Raw genomic sequence first — 23745 nt, forward strand, 5'->3', positions numbered from 1 at the left:
CTTTCTTGCTCAATTTTTTTTATTTTTTCTATCCTCCTTAAATCTGGAAAACCCTTTCTGGCAAAACTGTTTTACACAGGGCTCCACGATCAACTACATGACATATTCCGACTGTGTCTAATAAAATTGGCCTTCTATTATTTCAACCATTCAGTTTTTCTTATCTACCATGTTGGTCCGATTATGCGACAAAGCCTTGATTATAATAAGACCCACACTTTCTGCAACATCTGTTTCTGAAAAAAAAAGACTTTTTGAAATAAGAAAAACTGAGTAAAGGAATGTTAAGTACATACGGTATACATATTTTGTATCTCTTACATATATTGTCACAGTAAAACATAGACACAAAGTAACAGCTTTTAAGTTGTTCTGGATGAATACATTAAAGCAATAAAAACACTGATTATATTTGAATACAAACCCACACAGTCAAAAAATGAAATGCTGCTCTGTCATAAAGTAACGATGAGAGTACTTGCCATTATCCAACAGATGTTCAACAGACCCAATATCTCCTTTATCGATGGCTCTTTTCAACAGTGACACGTTATCTTCTTCTGCACGTGGCACAACAGCATCCGCATTCTGTGACAATGAGGAAGAATCACAATGAATTCATTAAAACAGATTCCAGTCAACAATAAATCCTTCAAATAGGAACTGTAACACCAGTCCGTTGAGAAAATACTTGTTGATATATTGTTGAAAAATTCCTCCGGAATGGATATTTGTGGAAATTTGGAGTGATAACCAACCATTTTTTTGCCACTAGTTGGAAACTGCATTTTAAGGGAAGCATTTGATTACATAGCAGAATAAGAAAATGTTATGCGACACATTCCCATATTTTTCATACATCCACACAACATACTAACATTATACAGTGTATACTTATATTTACAGTCTGTAGTTTTTGCCATTAGTAGGGAAATTCATGTACCTTTACTAACAGCGAAAAATACAAGAAGAAATTCATGAATGTCAATTCAGCTACAGACAATTACACTTATCAATGACAGGTCAAAAAGTTTTTCTAAAGGTTTGATATTTTATTTTTGTTTTCCTAGATCTTCCAGAGGCTGTCTCTTCAACTGAACCATTACTTTTAAATATTTTCCCGTTTTAATGCACGGGCTTACCAGGGCTCAAGACCCGGGCCCAACGACGTGAAAGGGCCCACAAGGCTAGGATAAAAAATAAAATAAAATTCACGGAGAGAAAAAAAACCTTCTGCCTCGTTTATTGTGTCTGGATTTAGAGCGAAGTCAGACATCACCTCGTGTTTAGTATCTCTGCTGCTCCTAAGCGGAAACCAGAAGTGCGGTGTTTGTTTTGTTGTCAGCAATATTTGCCGCCTTTACACTTTTAGTTTCACTCTTTTTTTAATCTTTCTGTCGTCACTTTCTGTTTCTAAGAACATTGTTAACCCTCTGGACTTCAGTTCGCGGCAGTTACTGCTATTCAAAGTATTTGTCAGCGTGTGACGCTGAGCGGGAAGTTAAACGGCTAGCTGAGGTTTAGCATGCCGGCCGATGTTTCGGTTTAACCAGTGACCGTGTTGACTGGTGACTTTCCGGGGAATGTGTAGTGGTTGTCGTGGTGACGGCAGTTGGCTCCTAAAAGCCTTGTCAATTTGACTTTAATCAATCAGTGTGTTTATTACCTACGGCAACCATTAACCATTAAGTTAAACTGTGCTCAGCAAGAAACATTCACCTCTTAACGTTTCTTATAATGTCGGAAACAAAACGTAGCCTATAAATTTGCATGGCAGCTATAGATTATCTTGTGATTTTATAGAGTCTTATCTTCAATCGGAAAGTGGCCCATATCCAACCATTACCCTGCTTTGTCACTGAGTGGAAAAATTAAAAATAGTTTGTGGCTAAATAGTGTGTAAACTGTAGTCACCCTTTGACGAGGATACTGCAACAACATTCGGCGTTTCAGCCATTTAAAAAGATTAATGTCAGAAAAAAAAGTGAGGACATGTGAATACTTCTTGTTGGCAACGTCATTTAGTTTACATAATGTAATACAGAAAGGACCAGACGAATACATGCTGTGTTGAACATACAATAATTTAGGACTTTTAGGAGGACACCTACATGCTCTGTTCGTGTCTTCAACGGCTGCCGTTACTACGAGCAACCACGACACATTCAACTTAGAGCTGCCAGTCAACACAGTCACTAACTAGAAACTAGAAACAGGTGTTTCGGGTTAACCACTGACCGTGTTATCTGGTGACTGTCAAGGAAATGTGTCGTGGTTGTCGTGGGGACGGCAGCTGTTGAAAACATGAATGTAGGTGTCCTCCTAAAGTCTTAAATTGTCGTGTGTTCAACACAGTATGTATTCCTAAGGTTCTTTATGTATGATATTATGCAAATTAAATGGTGTCGCCAATGAGAAGCATTCACATTTCCCGGGCCCGCCAATTAAAACAAAATGCCCGGCCAGTTACCTTCCTCTGCTCCAATATGATTAGATATGTAGCGGTATATAAAACTGAACATATAGTTTGTGCCAGCCTATGGCATACTCCTGTTCCCATTTTCCCGCAAAACAAGCAATAAAGCGGAGTGTTAGCTTGCTACCTTAAAAAAGCAAATAAAGCTAACATTAGCTTATGTTACTAGCAAGCCGCAATCATTTCATTATAGCTAGCAAACGTTAGCGTCCGTTTGAGAAATGATGGAAGACATTTTCCAAAGTAACCTGGATGCAAGAAGAAGACTCATTTCTATCCGAAGAACACCCGATGTCCCACTCGTCGTTGCTGGCGTCGCTTTCATCCCCAGCTGGGAAGGCGTAATCCATAAAGCTCCCCATCTTTCTATCCAGCAGCCAGGTTAGCCAAATGTTTCAGCTCAGCAAGCCTGTGACACCCCGCCGCGGGTGGGATGGGGCGCCGCAAAAAACAACCAAAAGGTGCTTCAAGTAAGCACCAAATTGCAGCCCGGGGTCCGGGGAGGGTGGGCGGTGTGTGTGACATCCAGACACGCCTACCACACCTGCAGTTATTGAGCAAACGCGTGAAAATAACAAAAGACATGGAAGGTTGTGGAAGGTTGACACGTTGTTGGTAAGTTTATTTTTACCCTGTTGTAACGTTAGCAGCTAAAAGGCCTCATTAATATCCCTCCGTGAATCATAGCTTTTGCTGTTTATTTAAATCCTACTCACTACTAGTTTTCTATTCATTTTATGAATGCAATCTCTCAGTGGCTAAAGCAAGCTATCATGTAAGCATTCACACCATTGCAATGAATGCTCACACTGCATATAACTATAAACAAGCTAGATAGCTGCTAATGGTGTTAACCTGTTACACTGCAGCTAAGGAATGCAGGGCTGAAACAATTAATTGAAAACTATTATGATTGATTGAATAAATGTCTTTTTTTTTTTTAAAGCAAAAATGCTTGCTGCAGGTTCTGTAATGAGAGGATTTGATCTTTTCTGTGTCATTCATGATAATAAACTGTGTATCTTTAGATTTTAGATTGTTGATCAGACAAGGCATTTGAAGATGGGAAATTAATTTTGTGACATTTTACATTCAAAAAAGATGAATCACTTAATCGAGCAAAAATAATCGCCAGATGAACCGATAATGAAAATAATTGTTAGTTGTAGCCTTAGAGGAATGTATAGAAGCTTTCACACATCAGCTGTAAATGCTCTGTTGGTTATTATTCATTCAGCTCTTGTAATGCTTTTTTCTTGTTAGTCCACAGGCTGTACAGCAAGATGAAGAGCAAAGGAGCTTCATGTAATATTCACGCCCTGGTTTCTGCAGTTAACTGTGAGGCTGAATGAATCATGGTAGGTGAGTGGGTTGGTGTTCTTTTTGGTGTATATTCAAATATTTTAAAATAAAAAAAACAACACAAGTATGTCACTAAAGTATAAAGTCTATACTGAGTGACAATATAGTATTTCCTATATTTCCAAGATATATTTCCAATATATGAAATGGGTGAAATAAGCTCTGCACGGGGCACAAATCCAGATAAAGTGAACAATACAAATCAGCATATCAGACATTAATAGCCACAAAATTTATACTTATTGCTCTGATTTGTAGAAAGAACTTGTATATCAGGGAGAGTTTGTATTATCTGTACAATGAGTCTTGACTAAATATTACAAATGAGAGGCACCAAAATGCCTTTTTATTCACATGAGTTAACAAATAGTCAATGACAGAGGGTGAGTTAAAATTTGAGTCTGGTTAGATTTAAGCTTTAACCTGAAGACAGAAGGTTTCAATCTTACTGAAACTTGTCTGTATAAGGTGCTTTGGATATAAGCCGTCATTGGCTATAACTGTAATCTATATGTGTAACTTCTATGTCACACTTCCGTTTGGGTTTATGCATATATTTTTGAGAGGCCTTTGACCAGTTTAGTTGTTGCACAAGACAGTAAACGTCCTGCAGAGGTCACTCTTCCCTTTGCACAAGGCTTAAAACCTCTCTGTCCCTCAGCAACACTGACTCTCAACTTCAGCAAAACTGCAAGCAACCAGCAGCCTGACTTCATGTAATTCTCCTCATCCTTTAACTCTCTTACAAAGCTCAGGCTCAGCTTTATCCCTCTCTCATACACAGAGAATAAATACCAAATAACCTTTACAGGAAGCTGGGAAATGGAGACAATATTCTCTGATCCGGCCGCTGTTTGATTTCGGGGGGACAGGGAGAACATATCCCGCTCGGTATTAGAAGAAGGATTAATTGTCCCCGCTCGGCTCTTTGTCTCAAATCTGATTTTCTTTTATAGACACCGTTAAGTTTTATTAAAGCACATTTTGTGTTTTGCTTTGGTAACACGCATGCACACCCTTCTCCTTTCAAGTCTGGACCTTTCTGTTTACTTGTTTCAATCTGACAGCAAATTAGACTTGCATATTGAATATGTTGATTTAAATTAGTCCTACAGACACTGATCCAGGTTATCAGTGTGTTATTTCACATTGATGATTACCACTTCCTGTTGTCTCTAATACCTACTGTACAAACTTGTTTCTTGGTTTGTTTCAATTTCACCGCTGCCTTTTATACACTGCTGCAATTTTAATTTACCTTTAATTTGAACTGCTCAGTTCAATCTGTAGTGAAAATGTGTGATACCGTAACTATTCGTCATACGAAAACATGATTGGATTATTAGATAACCTGTCAGCAGTACATTTATTTTTCTTATCATCTTCATTGGCACATATCTGGGGAGGGAATCAAACCCACGACTGTGTAACTACACCAGGAGGCTGTCCTGCTGCTTCACCGTCAAACAGATCCAACCAACCTGTTGCTCAGTCTGAAAGTAACTGCAGGTGAAGTGCTGACAGTGGAGATAAAAGTCAGTTTTGTGGGTTGGAAGCTAAAAGCTTACCACATCTTAAAAGTTTATCTCTGTTCTCTTATGGAATGTCTGGAGGGTTTTGATCCTCCCTCTTCTGAAACAGTACGTAACCCGAAACTGATTAAAAAAAAAAAAAAAAAAAAAGTTCATTTAAATGTCCCGGAACTGTTTCTGCTGTTTTTTGTGAATGATAGGGAGGCAGCTGAGTGGAGTGACATTAAAAAAAAAAAAAGCCACAGCTCGTCAGCATTCAGAAGAGGTTGAGTTTGACTCGAAGCAGCCTCTGGGTTGAAACTGTTGAGTTCATCGTGTTATTTATTTATTTATTTATTTATTTATTGTAATCATGAGAAGTTAGATAAGATATCTGCACATTTTAAAAAAGAGACATAGCTAAGAGAAGTGGATGTGATACTGCAAAGTTAAAGTGGAACACTGCACTAAGTTTTTGCTCTAATTATCCATGCAGTTTTGTCATCTTTACAAATAAGGCTCTTTATTATCCAAGTCCAAAATGTTTTGCAAGTCATGTGTTATGAAGATTTTTTTGTTTGTCGTTAAAATCAGCTGCACAATCTAGCATAATTCATAGATTGAGGCAGTTTCAATGTGCTTTGCATGCATTTTAACTTAAAAATATTAAACACAGAAATCAAGAGAGATCATGAAAGAAACAGAATGAGTTCCTCTGAGTAAAATTTATCAAATAAATCCATATTGACCTCCGGACTAGTTCCTGGTAGTGTATATGGATCAATATCTCTCTGCTGAAGTGGCCCCGTTCGGATCAGCTGGCTTCTGCCTTTTCAACTTGTTGCCACAATACGCAACCTGAGGCTCGTCGGTGTGGAAATGACGCGTGTCTCCGCAAAGTTTGGCGAGCCCATAAAGGATGGACTGTCCTCTCACTGTCACACTGAGAGGGGAGGGAGAGAGCGAGCAAGACAGCAGGAGCAAAGAGAAAAGAGAGGGAGTGGGACCAGTAAAGAAGACCCGAGAGAGAGACGCACCGAGGATAGAGATAGCAGTCTTTTTTTGGGGAGGGGGAGGAAGATAAAATTGAACAGTGGCAATCATATTTACCGGAGGCACAAAGTGGAGGATACAACAGGCGAGCACCCCCCACCCCCCCTGTCACTGTCTGTGGGAACGGAGTCACTCAGGGGACACGCAAATGTAAGCGACGCGCACGGAAACGACTCAGGTGCATAGAGACCAAACTGGCGGCGCTCTTAGGATGCAGAAGTCACCAGTGGAAGATGCAAACTTCCTCTCCAAATATTTCTTCTGGTAAGACACGTTTGGTCCTTTTTTATATATATCTAAGGAGTTGAGGTTGTTTCTGGATGCAAAGGTGTTAATTCACATCATTATGGAAGAGTAAATATCGAGTTTATTCGAGATAAGCGCGTTTGGAGGTAAATTGTAGAGACTTTGAATACATGTGCAACTTGACAGGTGAGACAGGTTGTTTGTGCAATATCGCTAGAAAGCGTCATCATGTTGCCTGTTCATCTCCTGTTTTTCTTCTAAAGGAAAACACGGCTGCATTTCACTCGAAAAGTGACACTTTTGATCGTCCTGTTGCATATTGGTATCTTTTAGCCTGTTAACTCTTCTTACACTAGTGCGTTTTTGCCGCTTATTCCGTGCGTAAAATGCGCACCTGACTATGAAACTGCGCGAAACGTGTGTTTCATGAGGCATGTTCTAGAAAAGGCTGTCAGGTTGGGGGGTAGACGCTCTTGAGGGTTTGCTTATTCCTAAATATTTGTGGTGCGTGGTATTAGTCATTCACATGCAGTAAAACATCATTATTAACAATAAAAGCATTACAGACTATGATGCTCATTAACGTCTTCAGCGTGATGTTATGATATTTTTAATAATATTCACTGTTCTTTTATTAGAATTTCTATGGTTCAATACTTGTGTTATTTTTGTGACATTTGAATATCATCTTCCTAAAATTGTAATACAGAATTAGTTCTGTCAATGGCTGCACTGATATGTCCTTTACTCTCACACTACTGAGAGGTCCAAAAGAAAGAAGCAGACCCAAAAGTCAGAGATGAAAACTTTGTCACCTGGCTGGAAGAGCTTTTCATAAAATGTTTCAGTCACAGGAGACCAACAAACCTCTGACCTTTCATCTATCATTAGTCTGACTGTGAAACCTCAACACAGTTTACATTAAAGGTTCCAGTCACTCTAATCCTGGATTCCTGAAGTCTTCTTACCACATTGACACAAATACATTTTGCATAATATTTCAAATATCTTCACCTAATTGACATAAAATGTATTTAAAGTGTTTAATATTCTGTATGCTACCTACACAAATAAGATTTCGTAGCCAGTTTGTACATGCTGTACTATATCTGTTGTATATTTCCAAGTTGCATATACTATTTTTGCCATTAGGTGACCTACAGTAGCTTCCACTGCTGATAACCAGCAATTTATCTAATCTGTGGTTTTCTCTCAGGTGGATGTCACCGCTGCTGAGGAAGGGCTTCAGAAAGAAGTTGGAGCTTTCAGATGTGTATAAGGCTCCATCCTTCGATCTGGCAGACAACCTCTCTGAACGACTCGAAAGGTTTGTGTGGTTTAAGTCGGTGTGCTTGACCCTTGGTTTCCAATGTTTCCAGCATACTGAATGGGAATTGTCATGCCTTAGTAAAGAGATGTGAGAACAGATACGTTTACTGCCACCTGATTTATGCAAAGTGTATCCTAAGACCTCAGGAATCATGGTGGTGTGGTCCCCAACATGATATAGTTAAATTGTATTAGTTTTCCCATGTACAAGATAGCACAGGGAGGTATTCAGCATAATGATGACGTATATAAAAATATTTTTGGGTAAGCTCATTAAGGTGAAGTTTTATCTAATTGGGATTGGATATATAATATAAATCCATTTAGGCATTACTGATGGGGGGAGGGGGCAAGGAAGTTATCTTGTGTCACTGTACAGGAAAAGTGCCAGCCACATCCAGTGAAGGTTGTCTTTCTGTGGAGTGTGGACTACTGCATTTCCTAATTGACACGTAAATCAAATTTGCTCATGATGTAAGACGAGCTCTGATAGAAGCATCAGTGACCATTGATGTCAGAATGCAGTCTGTGCCATTTGGGTGGAAAGATGCATACCGTCTCCAATTAAAGTAAAGTTACTCTTAAGGTAATATTATATTATATATATAATATATTTTAAAAAGAAAAAATCCATCCCAACATATCCAACATGTCAACTCTGTGAAAAAGCAGCTGTTGACAATGACAGTGCATGATACTTGGGTATATTGTATTATTTGGTGTGGCATTTTTCACACTGACTGTTGGTTGAACGCAAACAATGATGTCTCGTCAACATAGACACAAGCTCATGATTCATTAATAGTAAACATCATATTTCGGCGTCAGTTCCTCAGAATCAAATAACTAAAACTTCCTTGTAGAGTCACGACTTGCATCAAAAGTCAACAATGAAACACAGGAGCAGGAAATACACGAAAGTACAACATGGCAACAAGCCAGCCAACACCGGTGGTAGAAAAGCACTGTTGGAAAGGTATGAAATCTACCACTGCATCCACAAATGACCAAAACATGCTCTAAAATTATATATGCAAGCACAGTAATTAATCACTGTCTCAACAACAACCATCCACCTCATCAAATACACCGTTCAGCCTGTTTATCCGATACGTACACGGCCTGCTCACATCCTTTATGGAGGATGAACTAGTAGAGAAACAAAAACACAGAAGTGTGCAGCCTTCATGTTTTTCATAGGCACCCTTGTGTTTACAGTAGCAGGCCATTGGCCATGCTTCCCTCACTGTAAGGGCTGGCATTTAAAAAGGGTTAGACATAAACCAGAGCTGTGTGTGCCAAACAAACAACCAGGCAACACATGATGGAAAAGGTTAACTCTTCTTTTTCTTCTTCTTTCAATCTGTTCGTCTCTCTAGGTTCCTCACCAAGACATTTCTCTTTTCTCTTTGCCCACCTTTGCTTTCTCTACATCTCTGTCTCTTCTTCTTATTCCCTCTTTCTTCAAATCTGTTTTTCTGTTTCTTTTTTAAATTTCAAATGTGCTTTACTGGCATGACATAAATAAAACATTATGGAAGTTTCTTAAGTCATTTTAATCTTTCTTGTTCTGTCCTTGTCTTCTTTAAATCCATTATTCTTAGTTTGTTTTTTTCTCTATCTTTATATCTCTCTGTCTTTCTCTCTCTCTCTCTCTTTTCTTAGGTGTCCCTCTTTGTCATCTATTGTTCTCATTGAATTTATTTCTCTCTCTCTTTCTCCTTTCTCTATTTTATTTATGTGTCTCTCTCTACTCCCATTAAATAATGTTGCCCTTCACTGCATTTGCTGGTCATTAAAAAGTCTTGAAATCATATAAATTTAAGGTCAGATTAAAGGCTTTAATGGGTTTTTTTTTACTAATTTGTATTTTTTACTTATATCCCTGTTAATTAGTTGAAAAGCATATTCCAAATTACAAAATAATTCACAATGTAGGAGGTCTTAAGTTGTTTTTTTTCAGTTTTTTCTCTGAAATGCCCTGCCCTCTATGTTCTTTTTCCATACTTGTCAATCTCTTCCTCTATCCCTTCTCCTTATTTAAGGACTAAACAAATTCCACACTTTTGACAAATTTTTATTTTCTTAAAAAAAAGAAAAGAGAACTTAACCCAAAGATTAAATACCCATGTTTCTTCTTTCTTCCTTTATTTTTTTACCTCGCCTAACAACCACAGCAGAGTCCCACATTGGCCGTGCTTCCTGGTCACGCTGAATGGTGCCAACAAGCCGGTCAATGTACCTGGGTGTTTAAAAATTCGACCTTTAGAAAGGGCCCGGTGCCCACCGGGTGATAAATGAGTAGTGGTGGGTGATTTTGCTTTCATTATTCCGATCAGGCAAACAGTGAGGGCTTCTGGGAATGTGAACTTTACCTTCCATTAAAGCATGCTGTGTACCGGCAGCCACTCCATCACCTGCTCAGTTCAGTTCAAATTAATGAGCTTTGCTGGCATGGAAAGCTGGAATTAAATCTAGCAAAGACAGCAAAACATAAATTATAAATAGTGCTTTAAATATACGTTTTCAGTTGAATTTTAACCATTTTAAATTAATCATTTTGTTTATGTTTATCTGTTATAGACTAGTTAGGAAGGTTGTTAGTTTTTGACTAATTTCAGTAGTTCTATTAAAGGTTCAGTGTGTAAGATTTAGTGGCATCTAGCAATAAGGTTGCAGATTGCAACCAACTGAATACACCCCCCCTCTCCTTCCAAGCATGTATGAGAACCTATGGTGGCTGTGAAACTCACAACAAACACATGAAAGGTCCTCTCTAGAGCCAGTGTTTGGTTTGTCTCTTCTGGGCTACTGTAGAAACATGGCGGTGCAACATGGCGGACTCCATGGAAAAGGACCCACTCCCTCTGTAGGGAGTAATTAAAACATACTTGAATATTATATTCCATTTCTGCCAAGTCTGTTCTGCTAGATGTCACTAAATTCTACACACTGGACCTTTAATGTGTGTGATTCTCAAGTTCATCCACCAGTCTTGTTCTATCTTCCCTACTACCTCCCTACCTACAGAAGGTGTATATGTTAGAGTTGCATTTTCTGTGACATTTTTTTTTTCCTTCACTCCCATCTGTCATTTGCTGTCACCAGAAACTCCTCTAATCAAGCAGATTTTCCCAAATTTGACCCAGCAATAATTCAACAATTTATATACAATATGCACACGGTTGATAGTGTTTAGTGTCAGTACTCAGCTGTGTAACATTCAGTCGACAAATTGAGATAAATATAATGTATAAAACTGGCAGAAGTTCTATTTGTATACATCTTTACCCTCTGCCTTTAGGATTTGGAAGCCTTTGAATCTGTTGGCTTAGGGATATCAACATCCAAGATACCTCAGACTTTGTCTTACTCCGTTTTAATCACTCTCTTCCTCATTGGTCTCGCCTCCTTCCTTCTTTGTCTTCACTCCCCCCTTCTCTCCTCCACTTCTTCTCCTATCACTTACTGTTGAACTGGTCAGCCAAATCACCCCGGTTATAAATGACCCTCAGAGAACAATGCAGCTACTTATTGTAGCCGTAACTGCTTGCCAAGGCAGTTGTGAGAAGTTAATCCAACAATGTTGTAACAAGGGCAACAAACTTAAAACTATAACATGCAATATCCCAAATTTTCCCAAATCTGTAAAACTTTAAAAAAAAAAAGTTCATCACAAATTTGAGGTTTAACACAGTCAAGTTCCATTTTCACTAATTAACAACCTGTAGATTTGCCCAAATCTCTATCAAAATACTTACAAATCATCAAATCAAGTGGAGAAAACAAATAAAATGTTCTTTTTCATTAGTAATTTTACTACAAATATATGTTTATGTGTTTGTCTGGCAGCTAAAGAATATCTAACAACCTGAAAAAATAAATAAATCTACTTCAGCTTCTCATTCTGTGACGGAATAACCAGCCAAAGTGGTAGGAAGGACCCTTAAAAGTGGACGTTTGGTTCATTGCCAAAGTAGTAGTAGTGGACAAACAGAACAGCCCACTGCCAAACTTCGCTGGCATTTGGCTGGTGGATTTGTTATTCTCCCACCCTGCCTGTGATGCTGTTTAACTGTGTTGTAACTCTGTCCTCCCCACAGAGAATGGGACAGAGAGGTGGTCTCAGCCAAGAACAAGCCCAAGCTAATGCGAGCGCTGGCCCGCTGCTTCCTCGGCCCTTTCGCCTTCTTTGGTGTCCTCCTCTACCTTGGGGTGAGTCTGTTGGTCTGTTCTGTCTGGAAGATGCAGATCTGATATAACTTGACTTAAGCAGTGTGGTGTTAACTCTGCCAGACTGCATCATACCATTCTGTTGTGCAGATGTTAACTTTTATTAATTTAATGGTCTGTTCCATGTGATGTTAGGCTTGTTTATTTGTAGCTAAAAGTATATAGAATTAAGTTTTAGTTTGAATTATAGACATAGGAAAAAATGGATGTAACTTTGGTAACATCATATCAACGTTTCTGAAGGGGTGTTTTACGGCTATGGTTTGAGATTACAACTGGCAATTGTCTTGTCGGAAAATCCCAATTTGGGCAAATGTGATGAAGACTGGGTCTAGCTTTGGGGGAAAGAAGCAAGTCACTCACCTGTCATTCATACAAACATGTTTCAAAAATACTTCTCTTTAAGCCTTGTATATCCTTAATGGAACAATTAAACACCAACAACAAACACATTCACCATCACCAATTAATCTTACATACTGACATTAGAAATGTGAAATTAGCTGTTGATAATGTGTAATGTGTACATCTTACAGCATTTCTTTACTTCAGCTTTTAGCTGCAGCTGATTGACAGGTTCAAATCCAAAATAATAAAAGACAACTACTAATGGAGAGTTTTAAAAAACAGTACAACTAGCATTTTATGGTTTTACATTGACCTTTTACACTATTGAAGATCAGTTATTGGTCCAAGTTGGAGTATATCCCACCATATATATCGCTGAAGGTAGGAAATAACCATGCACATGTCACCTGACCTTCACAGCTGATTATATTCAGGATATACTGTGGGTTGGCTTGCATCTAATGATTTCTGTCATTATCAGTCAATCCTTTCACCTTTGATGAGAATATCAGCGTTAGGAAGTTCTACCATGGTTTTAGAGAAAAACATACCCTTTGTCTTGTGTATATTTAGACTCAGACATGATTGATCAAGCCAATGTGTGATCCTTTCCAATGCAGTTGTTAGCTTAGCAGCAGCTAACTCAGCTGTTTCTAAATTTAACTTCTCATCTAGAGCACTGGCATAGATGTCTTCATATTTATCTAATAGGATACAATGTGTTAAAGTGTGTGACACACTGTCCAGTAACATGAAGTGCACAATGGTTGTTCCACAAGGGTCAGTGTTATTATTTAGCCTATATGTTAATGATCTCCCTCAACAGTGTTATGATGTAGAACTGCAAATGTATGCAGATGACACTGTTGTGTACACACATGCAAAGAGTTTCAATATTAAAACATCATGATTGACTGTGTCGAATGCTTTATGCAGATCTAAAAATACAGCACCAACTACTCCTCATCAGAGGACAGTACATCATCCCAGTTCAAGCTGTTAATTTCACTGACAAATTCTTCTTGCTTAGCTCTGGGTATGCATTGAAGGATCATTGTCTTAGTTGCTGTGGTCCTAAATCTATTTTTAGTCAGTTTACTCGCACATAGGGTTAGGTTATGATCTAATAAGCCAGTCAGCCAGTTTCTCTAAAACGGGGTGGCAGATGACCGGTCCACTGGATCAGTAATTCGCTCTTGTACCTGGGCTCGTCCGTGCTGCAGGACAGAGGAATACATTGTAAAATAACCCAATAAGTTATGATGAAAACTCACTGTAGGAGTGTCAACTGGCCATGAGCCAGCATTTGTCCCAAGCTCAATCACTCGGTGTCACAGCTGTTTTCCATCAACGTTGATTGCTGTGGCCAAACAGACACATACAGGCAATACAGCGGTGAGTACCAACAGTAGTCCAAAAAGCACTCCATGAAACACAGCCCAGGTCTTTTTGCTGATGAAACACTGCTTTGAACTTGACGCAGTTTTTGACAGGCATGCTCTGTGATACGATAAATGGCCTCGGAGGATAGTCCTATGCAGCAGTCCCATCCAGGATCCTGGTGGCCCGAGTGTAGAAGCTCCTCTTAAGACCCTCAGGACGGGCCCGGTGCACTTGGACCCTCCTCTCGACCTCAGGGGGGAAGAAAAGGCCGTCATCCAGGCAGTTAGGATCCCCAGAAGATCCATGTGGCCAGGACCGTTTCTCTTGATGTTGAGATGGATGTATAGATGGTCTTGCTTGTCCATGTGGTCGGGATCGCAGCTAGTGTTTATCCTCTCCACCTTTTCCTCAATGTTTAATATGATGTTTACATTTGAAAACCTGGACCGGCCTGGTAGCAGAGTCGGCAGGGGGGTGAGCCAACCACCTCCCAATCCTAATGAGTGATCCACAGTCAAGAGCCATCACTGTCCAATAATGTCCAGTATTATTCACAAAGAGTTTACAGAAGTGCACAAGTTTATTGAAGCTAACAGAGAGGCAACTGGATAGGTCATTGAGGGTTCAAGGTCCTAGGTTCTTGAGTCCAGCGCGCATAAAGAGGCTTGAGCATGCTTGGGTTACATTACCAGCAAGGATCCTTTATGTTGTCTTCTTGTTCTCATGAAATAACTCTTCTGTTAGCTTCCTCAGTGCTTTATCTCGATTTTCATGATTTGAAAAATATATCCAAAGATGATATTTTCTCTTGTGTTCTTGCTGGTCAATGCTATTACTTTGTCTTTTCTGAAGGTTATTGAAGGTCATCTTGCAAAATCTTCCACCTTTTTTAGGTCCAAGTTTGAGATGTAATCAGGAGCACACTCCCAGTGCATCCTCTCCTGCATTTCACTCAGGGGGAAAAGTGCAAACATTAACAGTGTTGTCTGAGGGATGAGGATCAATAGATCTACGGTGCCATGACGCACTGAAATCACAAGCATGTCGCACTATGGTGTCACGAACATGGATGTATCCCATGGAAGTTGCTCAGTCATGCATGAAGCCAAAAAAGTTCAACTTCCGTGTAAAAAAATTACCCGGATCTTCCGGGATCATTGGGCCCATAGAGAAAGCGCATTAGCAACTCCGGCTAACTTGAATGGGGATAAAACAATTCAATCATGCGGCTCTTCTAGGCTGTCGAAATGTGATCGGACTGAACGGCTCAAATTCTGATAGTGACATGAGTCATTTCACAGGGGTTGTGATGCTCAAAAAAAATTATCCACTGATTTACAGACGTCTCTTTCACAAAAAAGGAAAAAGTCTTTTTGGGCCCAATAGCATCACATGACGTTGCAATTGTACGGTTTGGCCGCTGTGTCAAATTGGATTCACAGCCCAGTGCTGTTCCTGGAGGCTTGGTCACAAACCATCTCGCTGTCCCGGGCTTATGGGAACGTGCCAACAGCAGCCATTGCATAAGTTGGTACAGTTGGAGGTGGCTGTCGTGGCAACAAGGATGCCTGTTAGATTTAAAGAGGCTGTGTGGAAAAACAGAAAAGCTTTAGAAAAGGTTCTTAGTGGAATCCAAAAGGAATTTCTGGTTGTTTGATGTTCTTAAATATCCAGATGTGGATCAATGAGTTTTTTATATGTTGTGAAATAGAGTGTGTTTGAAATTTCATGTACTACTTCACTGAAATATGAAAGTGACTCACAGTCATATGCCATCACTGTCCAATAATGTCCAGTATTATTCACAAAGAGTTACAGAAGTGCACAAATTTAGTGACGCTAACAGAGAGGCAACTGGACAGGTCCGCGCCTTCTTGGGTCCAGGGTACATAGAGAGGCTCGAGCATGCTTGGGTTACATTACCAGCAAGGATCCTTTTAAGTTTTCTTCTTGTTTTCATAAAATAACTCTTCTGTTAGCTTCTTTAGTGCTGTATCTCCTTTGGAATATTGGTAACAGCAGGTAGCAGTTAGCAGTTGACAGCTAGCTACTTGATTTGAAAAATATGTCCAAAGATGATATTTTCTCCTCTGTTCTTGCTGATCAATGCTATTACTTCTTCTTTAGAGTCCTTTCTGAAGGTCATCTTGCAAAATGTTCCACTTTTTTTGGTCCAAGTTTGAGATGTAATCAGGAACACACTCCCAGTGCATCCTCTCCTGCATTTCACTCAGGGGGAACAGTGCAAACATTAACAGTGTTGTTTGAGGGGTGAGGACTAATAGATCTACTGTGCCATGACGCACAGAAATCACAAGCATGTCGCACTATGGTGTCACAAACCATGTCACTGTCCCAGGCTTATGGGAACGTGCCAACAGCAGCCATTGCGTAAGTTGGAGGTGGCTGTCATGACAACAAGAATGCCTGTTAGATTTAAAGAGGCTGTGTGGAAAAACAGAAAAGCTTTAGAAAAGGTTCTTAGTGGAATCCAGAAGGAGTTTCTGGTTGTTTGATGATCTTAAATATCCAGATGTGGATCAATGAGTTTTTATATGTTGTGAAATTTCATGTACTACTGAATTGTATGAAAAAAATCTGATGACGGTGTACACTGTAGAGTATATCACAGTGTATATTTTCAAGAATGAAGATGTACTGTTAGATTAAAATCTAATCAATCCAACAGTTGTCAAGATATTTCACTCAAAGCCACAAATATGAACCTCATGGTGCCACTGAAAGAAAACTCAGGGGATTACCAAAGTCAGTAGGATTTATTCCCAGGGAGCTATGAATGTGTGTGCTAAATTTTGTGCCAGTCTATCTAGTAGATGTTAAAATATTTCACAGGAAGAAAACCTGCTGGTGGTGCTAGATAAAAAGTACCTCTGGACACCATGACACCAAACCAAACCATGCTACTAGCAGAAATCGACATGTACTGCAAAATGATTGGATTGAAATCAGTGTTTCCCTTTGCTAGTAACTGCCTAGGCTTGAAAACACAGTTGACTCCAACCTGCACTAAGAGCACCAGACAAGCTGACTGATTTTACGTCTCAACAAGAAGGGAAAAAAAAAGGTAATTATTGTAAAAGTCCATCTAATAAATGAATATCTTCTCTTATCATCCCATTTCTCCGTGTAGGAGGCCTCTAAGGCAGTGCAGCCTCAGCTTTTGGGTCGCATCATTGCCTCCTTTGACCCGTTCCATACTCCGGAGCGGAGCCAGGGATACTTCCTGGCCCTGGGCCTCTGCCTCCTCTTCACTGCCCGCTTCCTCCTGTTGCAGCCTGCCATCTTTGGCCTGCATCACCTGGGCATGCAGATCCGCATTGCCCTTTTCAGTCTCATATACAAGAAGGTAAGGAGAGAACAGCTTGTGTAGAACTAAGAATCACTTATTTATTCTGTATTAAGTCCTTTTTCATACTGAATACTGCTGGATTCATCAGATCTCAGCTGAAAATGAGTTTTATCAAGTGATGGAACCTAATTTTTTAGGATTTTAGACGGTTTTAATGTTTGCAAACTCCTCCAAAACTCTTACGTAATGTATTATGTCATCATGCAAAAATGTAATTTTCATTCCTGGTGTTGTCAGTTTTGGAAACGACTGGAGAATATTTTCTAAATGAAAACCAGAAGATTTGATGATCTTATATCAGTATAATTTTGATTTGCAACATAACATGTAACTTCAATGGTCCCATAGATATAGTGGAGAAAAAAAAAAAGTACAATATTTTCCTTTGAAATGTTGCAGAGTAAAAGTGTAACGTCTCCCAAAACGTGTTATCAGTGACTTTTTCCCTGATAAAACATAAAATTGAACATTTTCTCCTTAAAACTGCTGCTGTAACAAGTAGTTGTCAGCACAAGACAATACAACCCAGCTGATTAGATAAAGAGACGGTTATCTGTGAGCATTTGTCAGCTGAACTACTTTTGTATTACTGTTGTATTTAAGATCCAGTGTTACATAGTTTCCTCATCAGCTGAATGCTTCCATCTTGTTTAGCACGCGATCACTGAACATTCCCAGAAAGCTTCTGGCGTGTGGAAGTCCAGCAGTTTGCAATCCACAGGCTGCTGCGAGGGGCGTGGCCGCATGTCACCAGCTTCCTCTCATCCAATTCACTTTCTCCCTTTTCCTGCTTCAACTGACCCCTAACCTTTGACCTTTTCAGACCCTGAAACTGTCCAGCCGCGTCTTGGATAAAATCAGTACCGGTCAACTGGTCAGTCTGATGTCCGCCCACCTCAACAAGCTTGATGAGGTGAGAAAACCTGAACTTTTTAGTCTGAGGAAAGTTGATTATTCATGTCAGAATCAGTGAGGAGACATTCTTTCCAGAAGTGAAATGCTCTTTTTTTACTATTAAAAATCTAAAAGTATAAATTCTGGGCTCCAATTAACTTTTATTGCAAGTTTCAATGTGCAAAATCAAGTCACTTTTTTAAGATAAAGGACCAGTATAGTAGTTTTACACTCATAAGTAGCCGGGAGAAAGTTTTTGTCACTACAGGAAGGATGAGGGGAAAGGAGGAGTGACCGTTCACACCCTCACTGACTTCAGTGAATCCATTTTATTACCCAACACCCAGCTATGTGCTCTACATACTGAGGGACAATTTCAGGACAATAGATCTTAAACAATACACCACTACAAACACACACACACAATTAGGTTTGTGCACATAAGCGAAGTGTTCTGTAAATGTGTATCAGTGTTGGAAAACAAATCTCTGATAAACACAAGACAACATAGCTGGAGGGTATGCATGTGTGTGTGTGTGTGTGTGTGTGTGTGTGTGTGTGTGTGTGTACGCAGAATGAACTGAGTCTTGCCTAGGGTCTCATTGAGGCGTTGAATGTGGAAACACTCTGCAACCTGCTTTGAGACAATTATCACCTGGCTTGGATGTCGCTTGGCCAATGCACCACTCTCTTCTTATAATGACTGTTGGGGGTTAGCTAATCTGTGTGTGTGTGTGTGTGTGCATGTGCATGCGTTTAAACACCAACCTTGTCTAGACCAGTAGTCCTCATGGGGACCAAAGCCTGATCCTAATGAGGCAAAACATCACTTCTGAGGTCCTGGTTAAGGTTAGGGTTTTGGTTAGGCTCTCCATAATGAATGGAAGTCAATACAACGCCCTAACAAGCTGCACAAACGTGTGTGTGTGTGTGTGTGTGTTTGTGGGTGTGTGTGGGAAGGAAGGAAGGAAGGAGGGAGGTTGTGATATTCAGCAGAGCTTGAGTTGATTCCCTCGCAGGTGAGCGGATGAAAGGAGGCTTACTGAGGTGAGAGCTGAGAGTTTCTCACCTACAGTGCAGCTGAGATTCATCAGCACAGTGTTCACTGAATGAAAGTAGATTCCTGGAACCTGAAAGTTTGCTTGTCTGTTTGATACACTCCTGCTTTTCTTTCTGTCTTTCTTTTTTTTAAATTATATATTTTCATTAGTTTATATTAGTTATTCATTGTCATTCATCGTTATAATCTATTAATTCCACTATCCTGCAAATAACTAATGCAAAATAAGAGAAACGTACATCACGTGTAGGCACGACGCCTTTTGAAAAGATGACAAGATCATACCTGTACACACACACCAAACCACACATGTTTTAAATACACATTTCAATACCAGTCAGATCTTCCTCGGATATGACTCTTCATGAAATAGCATATAGCATAATCCACTTGCTCTGCTGTCTTTCGGTATGCTAAGTATGTTCACAACAATCATGTTTTCACCAAAATATGGCTAGAATGTTTAGCTGTCTACCTTTGTTGTGATGCACCTTTGTAACTGTTGGTTTACATTGATCTTATCTCATTTCCCCACTGTAGTATGATAAGTATGACAGTATTACTCATGCAGTAAAAGTTTTCCAGTTACTTTATATACATTGTTATCTGTACGTGTGTGTGTGTATTGTAGAGTCTGGGTCTGGCGCACTTCGTATGGATCACCCCCCTGCAGTGTATCCTGTGTGTGGGTCTAATCTGGGAACTGATCGAGGTGAACGGCTTCTGTGCCCTTGCAGCTCTCACCCTGCTGGGCATCATCCAGGCCTGGCTCTCCCAGAAGATGGGACCTCACCGGTGGGAATATTCACACTATATAGTACATACTGTACTACAGCCATACATAAAGTCTTAATTGTTATACACCCTTATGCGTTTGCTTTTAAGAACTTCAATATTATTTTGTAATGTTGTAATACTTTGTAAGTTGCAATTGCTGTGGTATTTCATGAATCTGTGATGCTGCTGTGTCTTGATAACGTAAAACCTCATTCTGTGGAAAAAGGGCGAAGCGAGCCGGGATGATCAGCCGTCGTCTGGCTCTCACCTCAGAGATCGTGGAGAACATCCACTCTGTAAAGGCGTATGGATGGGAGGAGGTGATGGAGACGATCATTAAGAACATCAGACAGTAAGACACCGCACTCCTCACACACAACTACATCAGAAAGGGGAACATTTCCAACCCAGTTTGAACCAAGTCTAACGTTTCTTTCACACAGACTACAGTAACATATCTGCTTGTCATTTAATATTAACATCTTTAAATAACAGAATGTCCTAAAGCATCTTCAGTTCAGATATTAGTAGGTATGGTGTCATTGACAGAGAGACTTAGCCGACGTCACGCTCAAAAAGCTTTGACCGTACAGTAGAAATGGAATCAACCTGGTGCTCGAAATGAGACAGAGATATGTTAAAACATGTGGTTAACCAGCAGAACCACGCTGGCGTCACCGGTGGCAGTCAGAGCCAGCATCAGGATCACTTTAATTGGCACGTACAATAAACATACAGGAAAGAGTTTTAGTGTCATGGTGCAGATAACCGTCAGAGGTAACACAGAGGCAACAAGACTTCACATGTACTCGACAATAGTAGCATTAAACTACTGTGAATCAAAATATCATTTCTTGTAATTCTCTAAGAGTTCTTTCCTCTTTCCTCTTCCCTCGTTCTCCTCAGGGATGAGATGACGCTGACGAGGAAGATCGGTTCCCTGCGTTACTTCTACAGCGCCTCGTACTTCTTCTCCGCCATCTTGGTCATCGTGTCGGCCATCGTGCCGCATGCGCTCAGTAAAGGCATCATCCTCCGTCGTATCTTCACCACGGCCTCCTACTGCATGGTGCTGAGAATGACGCTCACCCGCCAACTGCCAGGATCCATCCAGATGTGGTACGATACGCTGGCGCTGGTCCAGAAGATAGAGGTGGGTGAGACACACACCCTAGGGTGATGTCATTCAGTGTGTTAATCAGTGAGAGAGATGCCTTTTATTGCTTCCAGACATGTTATGTTGGCCTTCAGCTTTGGTTTTGACCTGCAACAGCCCATAACAAAAAAAAAGAGCTTACATTATATAATAAATGTAAATGTAATGATGATGTACCTGCTTTATGTTCTCCAGGAATTCTTAATGAAAGAAGAATACAGAGCGATGGAGTACAATCTGACCACCACTGAAGTGGAGCTGGTCAATGTGTCCGCATCCTGGGACGAGGTTTGTTCGTGTCTGTGTGTCAAACTTGAATGAGGTAGTAGTATTTCAATGCAATATGTTGTGAAAATAACGTACAAATTATCACACTAAACACCAAGTATGTTTAGTGCTGCTGAGTCAAAACTGTGGAGAACTTCCTCAAACAGACGATGCTATTTAAACTCAAATTACATCGAATAACATCAAGACGCTTGAGAATTCATGTCTTAATCATCCTCTTAGTGAAAGGAATGAATTGCCAGACTCATTAATGATCAACAATCAATTGTAATAAGCTTGAAGATGCAATCCTGATCCACATCTTCTTATCCAACAAGTGAATTTCAAACAATTTCAAACATTTTAACAATAATTAAATAGGCTGCTCATATCTCTTGACAACAGACTTAATTCTTAGCAGCTTTTATTTATGTGTCACGGTTCCCAGCAGGTGTGTGACTGTGCAGATATCTACTGAAAAAAGTCTGGAAACACCTCGAGAACTGATATCCTGAGATGCACAAATACCGTAGAGTTGCATATTGTCAGTTTAAAATATTAATTGATTGATATTAAAAAGATATGAATCCATCATGGTGTAATCATTAACATGTCTTGTTATGAGTGAGAATGTAATCTAGAGTCTATTGCAGGTAATAATGATTTATTTATGTATTAACTGTAGAATAGATGAATGTGGATACAAGTTGAGCATAACAAAATTAAGTCTGAAATTAAATTATACAACAAAGTTTTCCTATCTGGTTCAGACCAGAAGAAACAGCCAAGTTACACATCAAGTTATTAATTAAATGTAAATCACAGTGTATGCTAAACAGCTCAGATGGTTTTCAGAAAGCACTTCTGTGATAGACGGAAGTGCTATAACTGATTTTATTTGTCTTCTCAGTGCAGAAAACTCATCCCAGGCAGAGCCGGTGTGCTTGTACATTTACAGTATTTGTGTGTGTGACATTATTACAAGAGGGCAACAACGTGCAATTTAGGTTTTAAGAACTCCCACAACCCCTAAATCCATCATGCATCAGAGGTATAATAGAGGTATAATTCTTCACCGTCACCGGGGAGTGGGTAGTATAATCTTATCTATAGGCAGTGGCTGTAACTAACAGGTGTGATTCATTGACCACCCAATACCGTGAGAAAACGAACAAGTGTTTTTTTGTCCGTCACTTTGCATAATTAATTACCTCGGTGTCGTCACCAAACCTCGCCTTCGCTGGGAACACGCTCTGAATCTCTCTCTGAGATTCGGATTTTGTTCATCACCTAATTCCCAGATTCTCCTCTTGCCTTCTCCTCTTCCTGGAAGGTGCCATTCACAGATGAATGGGAGGGGTGTTGTCTTTCTTTACTGCTGACAGCATGTACGTCAGCTCATTAGAATGACAATCGCACCGAAAAAACCTATACAAAACCGCAGCAAGCCCCGGCATTAGAGGAACGGTGACCCATAAAACGTCACAGAGGTCAATGATTAAGCCAGCGAGTCAAGCAGAGTTCCCCTTTTTTTTTTTTCTAACAGTGAGATGTGTCAGCCATTAATCTTTACAGAGGGCAGTGACAGATGAGGTGAAATAAAGCCATTGTGAAGACTTTGGGAGTCTTCTTCTGTCTTTTTTTTTTTTTTTTAGAGAATCTCTTGTTTCTCACAGCGGTTCGGCCTGATCTCCCCCGTCTGAAAGCAAAGCATGACGGACACACTCGCTCAGCCCTGAAGCAGGCAGTTATGTAAACTAAAAGAAAAACACAAACCGAGCACCTGCCATGCACACATTAACACACACACACACACACACACACACACACACACACACACACACACACAATGATGTATACTTCAGCATTGAGTGCTACAGTGTTTTAACGTACAGTTGTAGTTTATTGTAAAAGTATATTGTAGCTCACAGCATAGCACGCTCTACCCAAGTACAGTAAACTATTATATAAATGTTATTTTTTTAGTTTATTTACATAGAAAGTTAGAGATCATGTTTTATGCACATTTTTAATTTGTTTGAAAAAAAACAATGAAATAAAACTACAGAAATTTGGAAAAATTGATAATTTAAGAAAAAAAAAGCTGATATTATTTCATAATTTTTCTCCCCACTGTCACTAATTTCACTTTTTATTACTGGAAACATATTTTGAGCAGTTTTACATCAAACTGCAGTGAACAGTGACAGATATGTATGAACATAAAATTGGGGGAAAGATCAATATCAAGGTATTATTATTAATTATAGTATAACTGCA

At 39.7% G+C, this 23745-nt stretch overlaps 2 protein-coding genes across 6 annotated transcripts in view; one reads left to right on the top strand and one right to left on the bottom strand.

The window, feature by feature from the left end:
* Window positions 1-2948, bottom strand: part of asz1 (ankyrin repeat, SAM and basic leucine zipper domain containing 1) — a 28691-nt gene extending 25743 nt beyond the window's left edge. Inside the window, exons 1-2 of one of the 2 annotated variants that reach the window (XM_067590643.1) lie at window positions 2725-2948; window positions 483-588 (exon numbers count right to left, since the gene is read on the bottom strand). In XM_067590643.1, coding sequence (XP_067446744.1) covers window positions 483-588; window positions 2725-2838 — 220 coding nt within the window. In that variant the 5' untranslated portion in view covers window positions 2839-2948. Of the gene's footprint in view, window positions 1-482; window positions 589-1279; window positions 1517-2724 lie in introns of those variants that run through there. The other variant, XM_067590644.1, reaches the window with a different exon arrangement.
* A 53-nt stretch (window positions 2949-3001) lies between these two features.
* cftr (CF transmembrane conductance regulator) overlaps window positions 3002-23745 on the top strand; it is a 49342-nt gene continuing 28598 nt past the window's right edge. Inside the window, exons 1-10 of one of the 4 annotated variants that reach the window (XM_067590633.1) lie at window positions 3002-3091; window positions 3740-3838; window positions 7865-7975; window positions 12081-12192; window positions 17093-17308; window positions 18135-18224; window positions 19897-20060; window positions 20269-20394; window positions 20949-21195; window positions 21394-21486. In XM_067590633.1, coding sequence (XP_067446734.1) covers window positions 3825-3838; window positions 7865-7975; window positions 12081-12192; window positions 17093-17308; window positions 18135-18224; window positions 19897-20060; window positions 20269-20394; window positions 20949-21195; window positions 21394-21486 — 1173 coding nt within the window. In that variant the 5' untranslated portion in view covers window positions 3002-3091; window positions 3740-3824. Of the gene's footprint in view, window positions 3092-3739; window positions 3839-4252; window positions 6667-7864; window positions 7976-12080; window positions 12193-17092; window positions 17309-18134; window positions 18225-19896; window positions 20061-20268; window positions 20395-20948; window positions 21196-21393; window positions 21487-23745 lie in introns of those variants that run through there. The other 3 variants (XM_067590635.1, XM_067590634.1, XM_067590631.1) reach the window with 3 other exon arrangements.

This window comes from Thunnus thynnus, chromosome 5 (genome assembly GCF_963924715.1).
Source record: "Thunnus thynnus chromosome 5, fThuThy2.1, whole genome shotgun sequence".
In the NCBI taxonomy this organism is placed as follows: domain Eukaryota; kingdom Metazoa; phylum Chordata; class Actinopteri; order Scombriformes; family Scombridae; genus Thunnus; species Thunnus thynnus.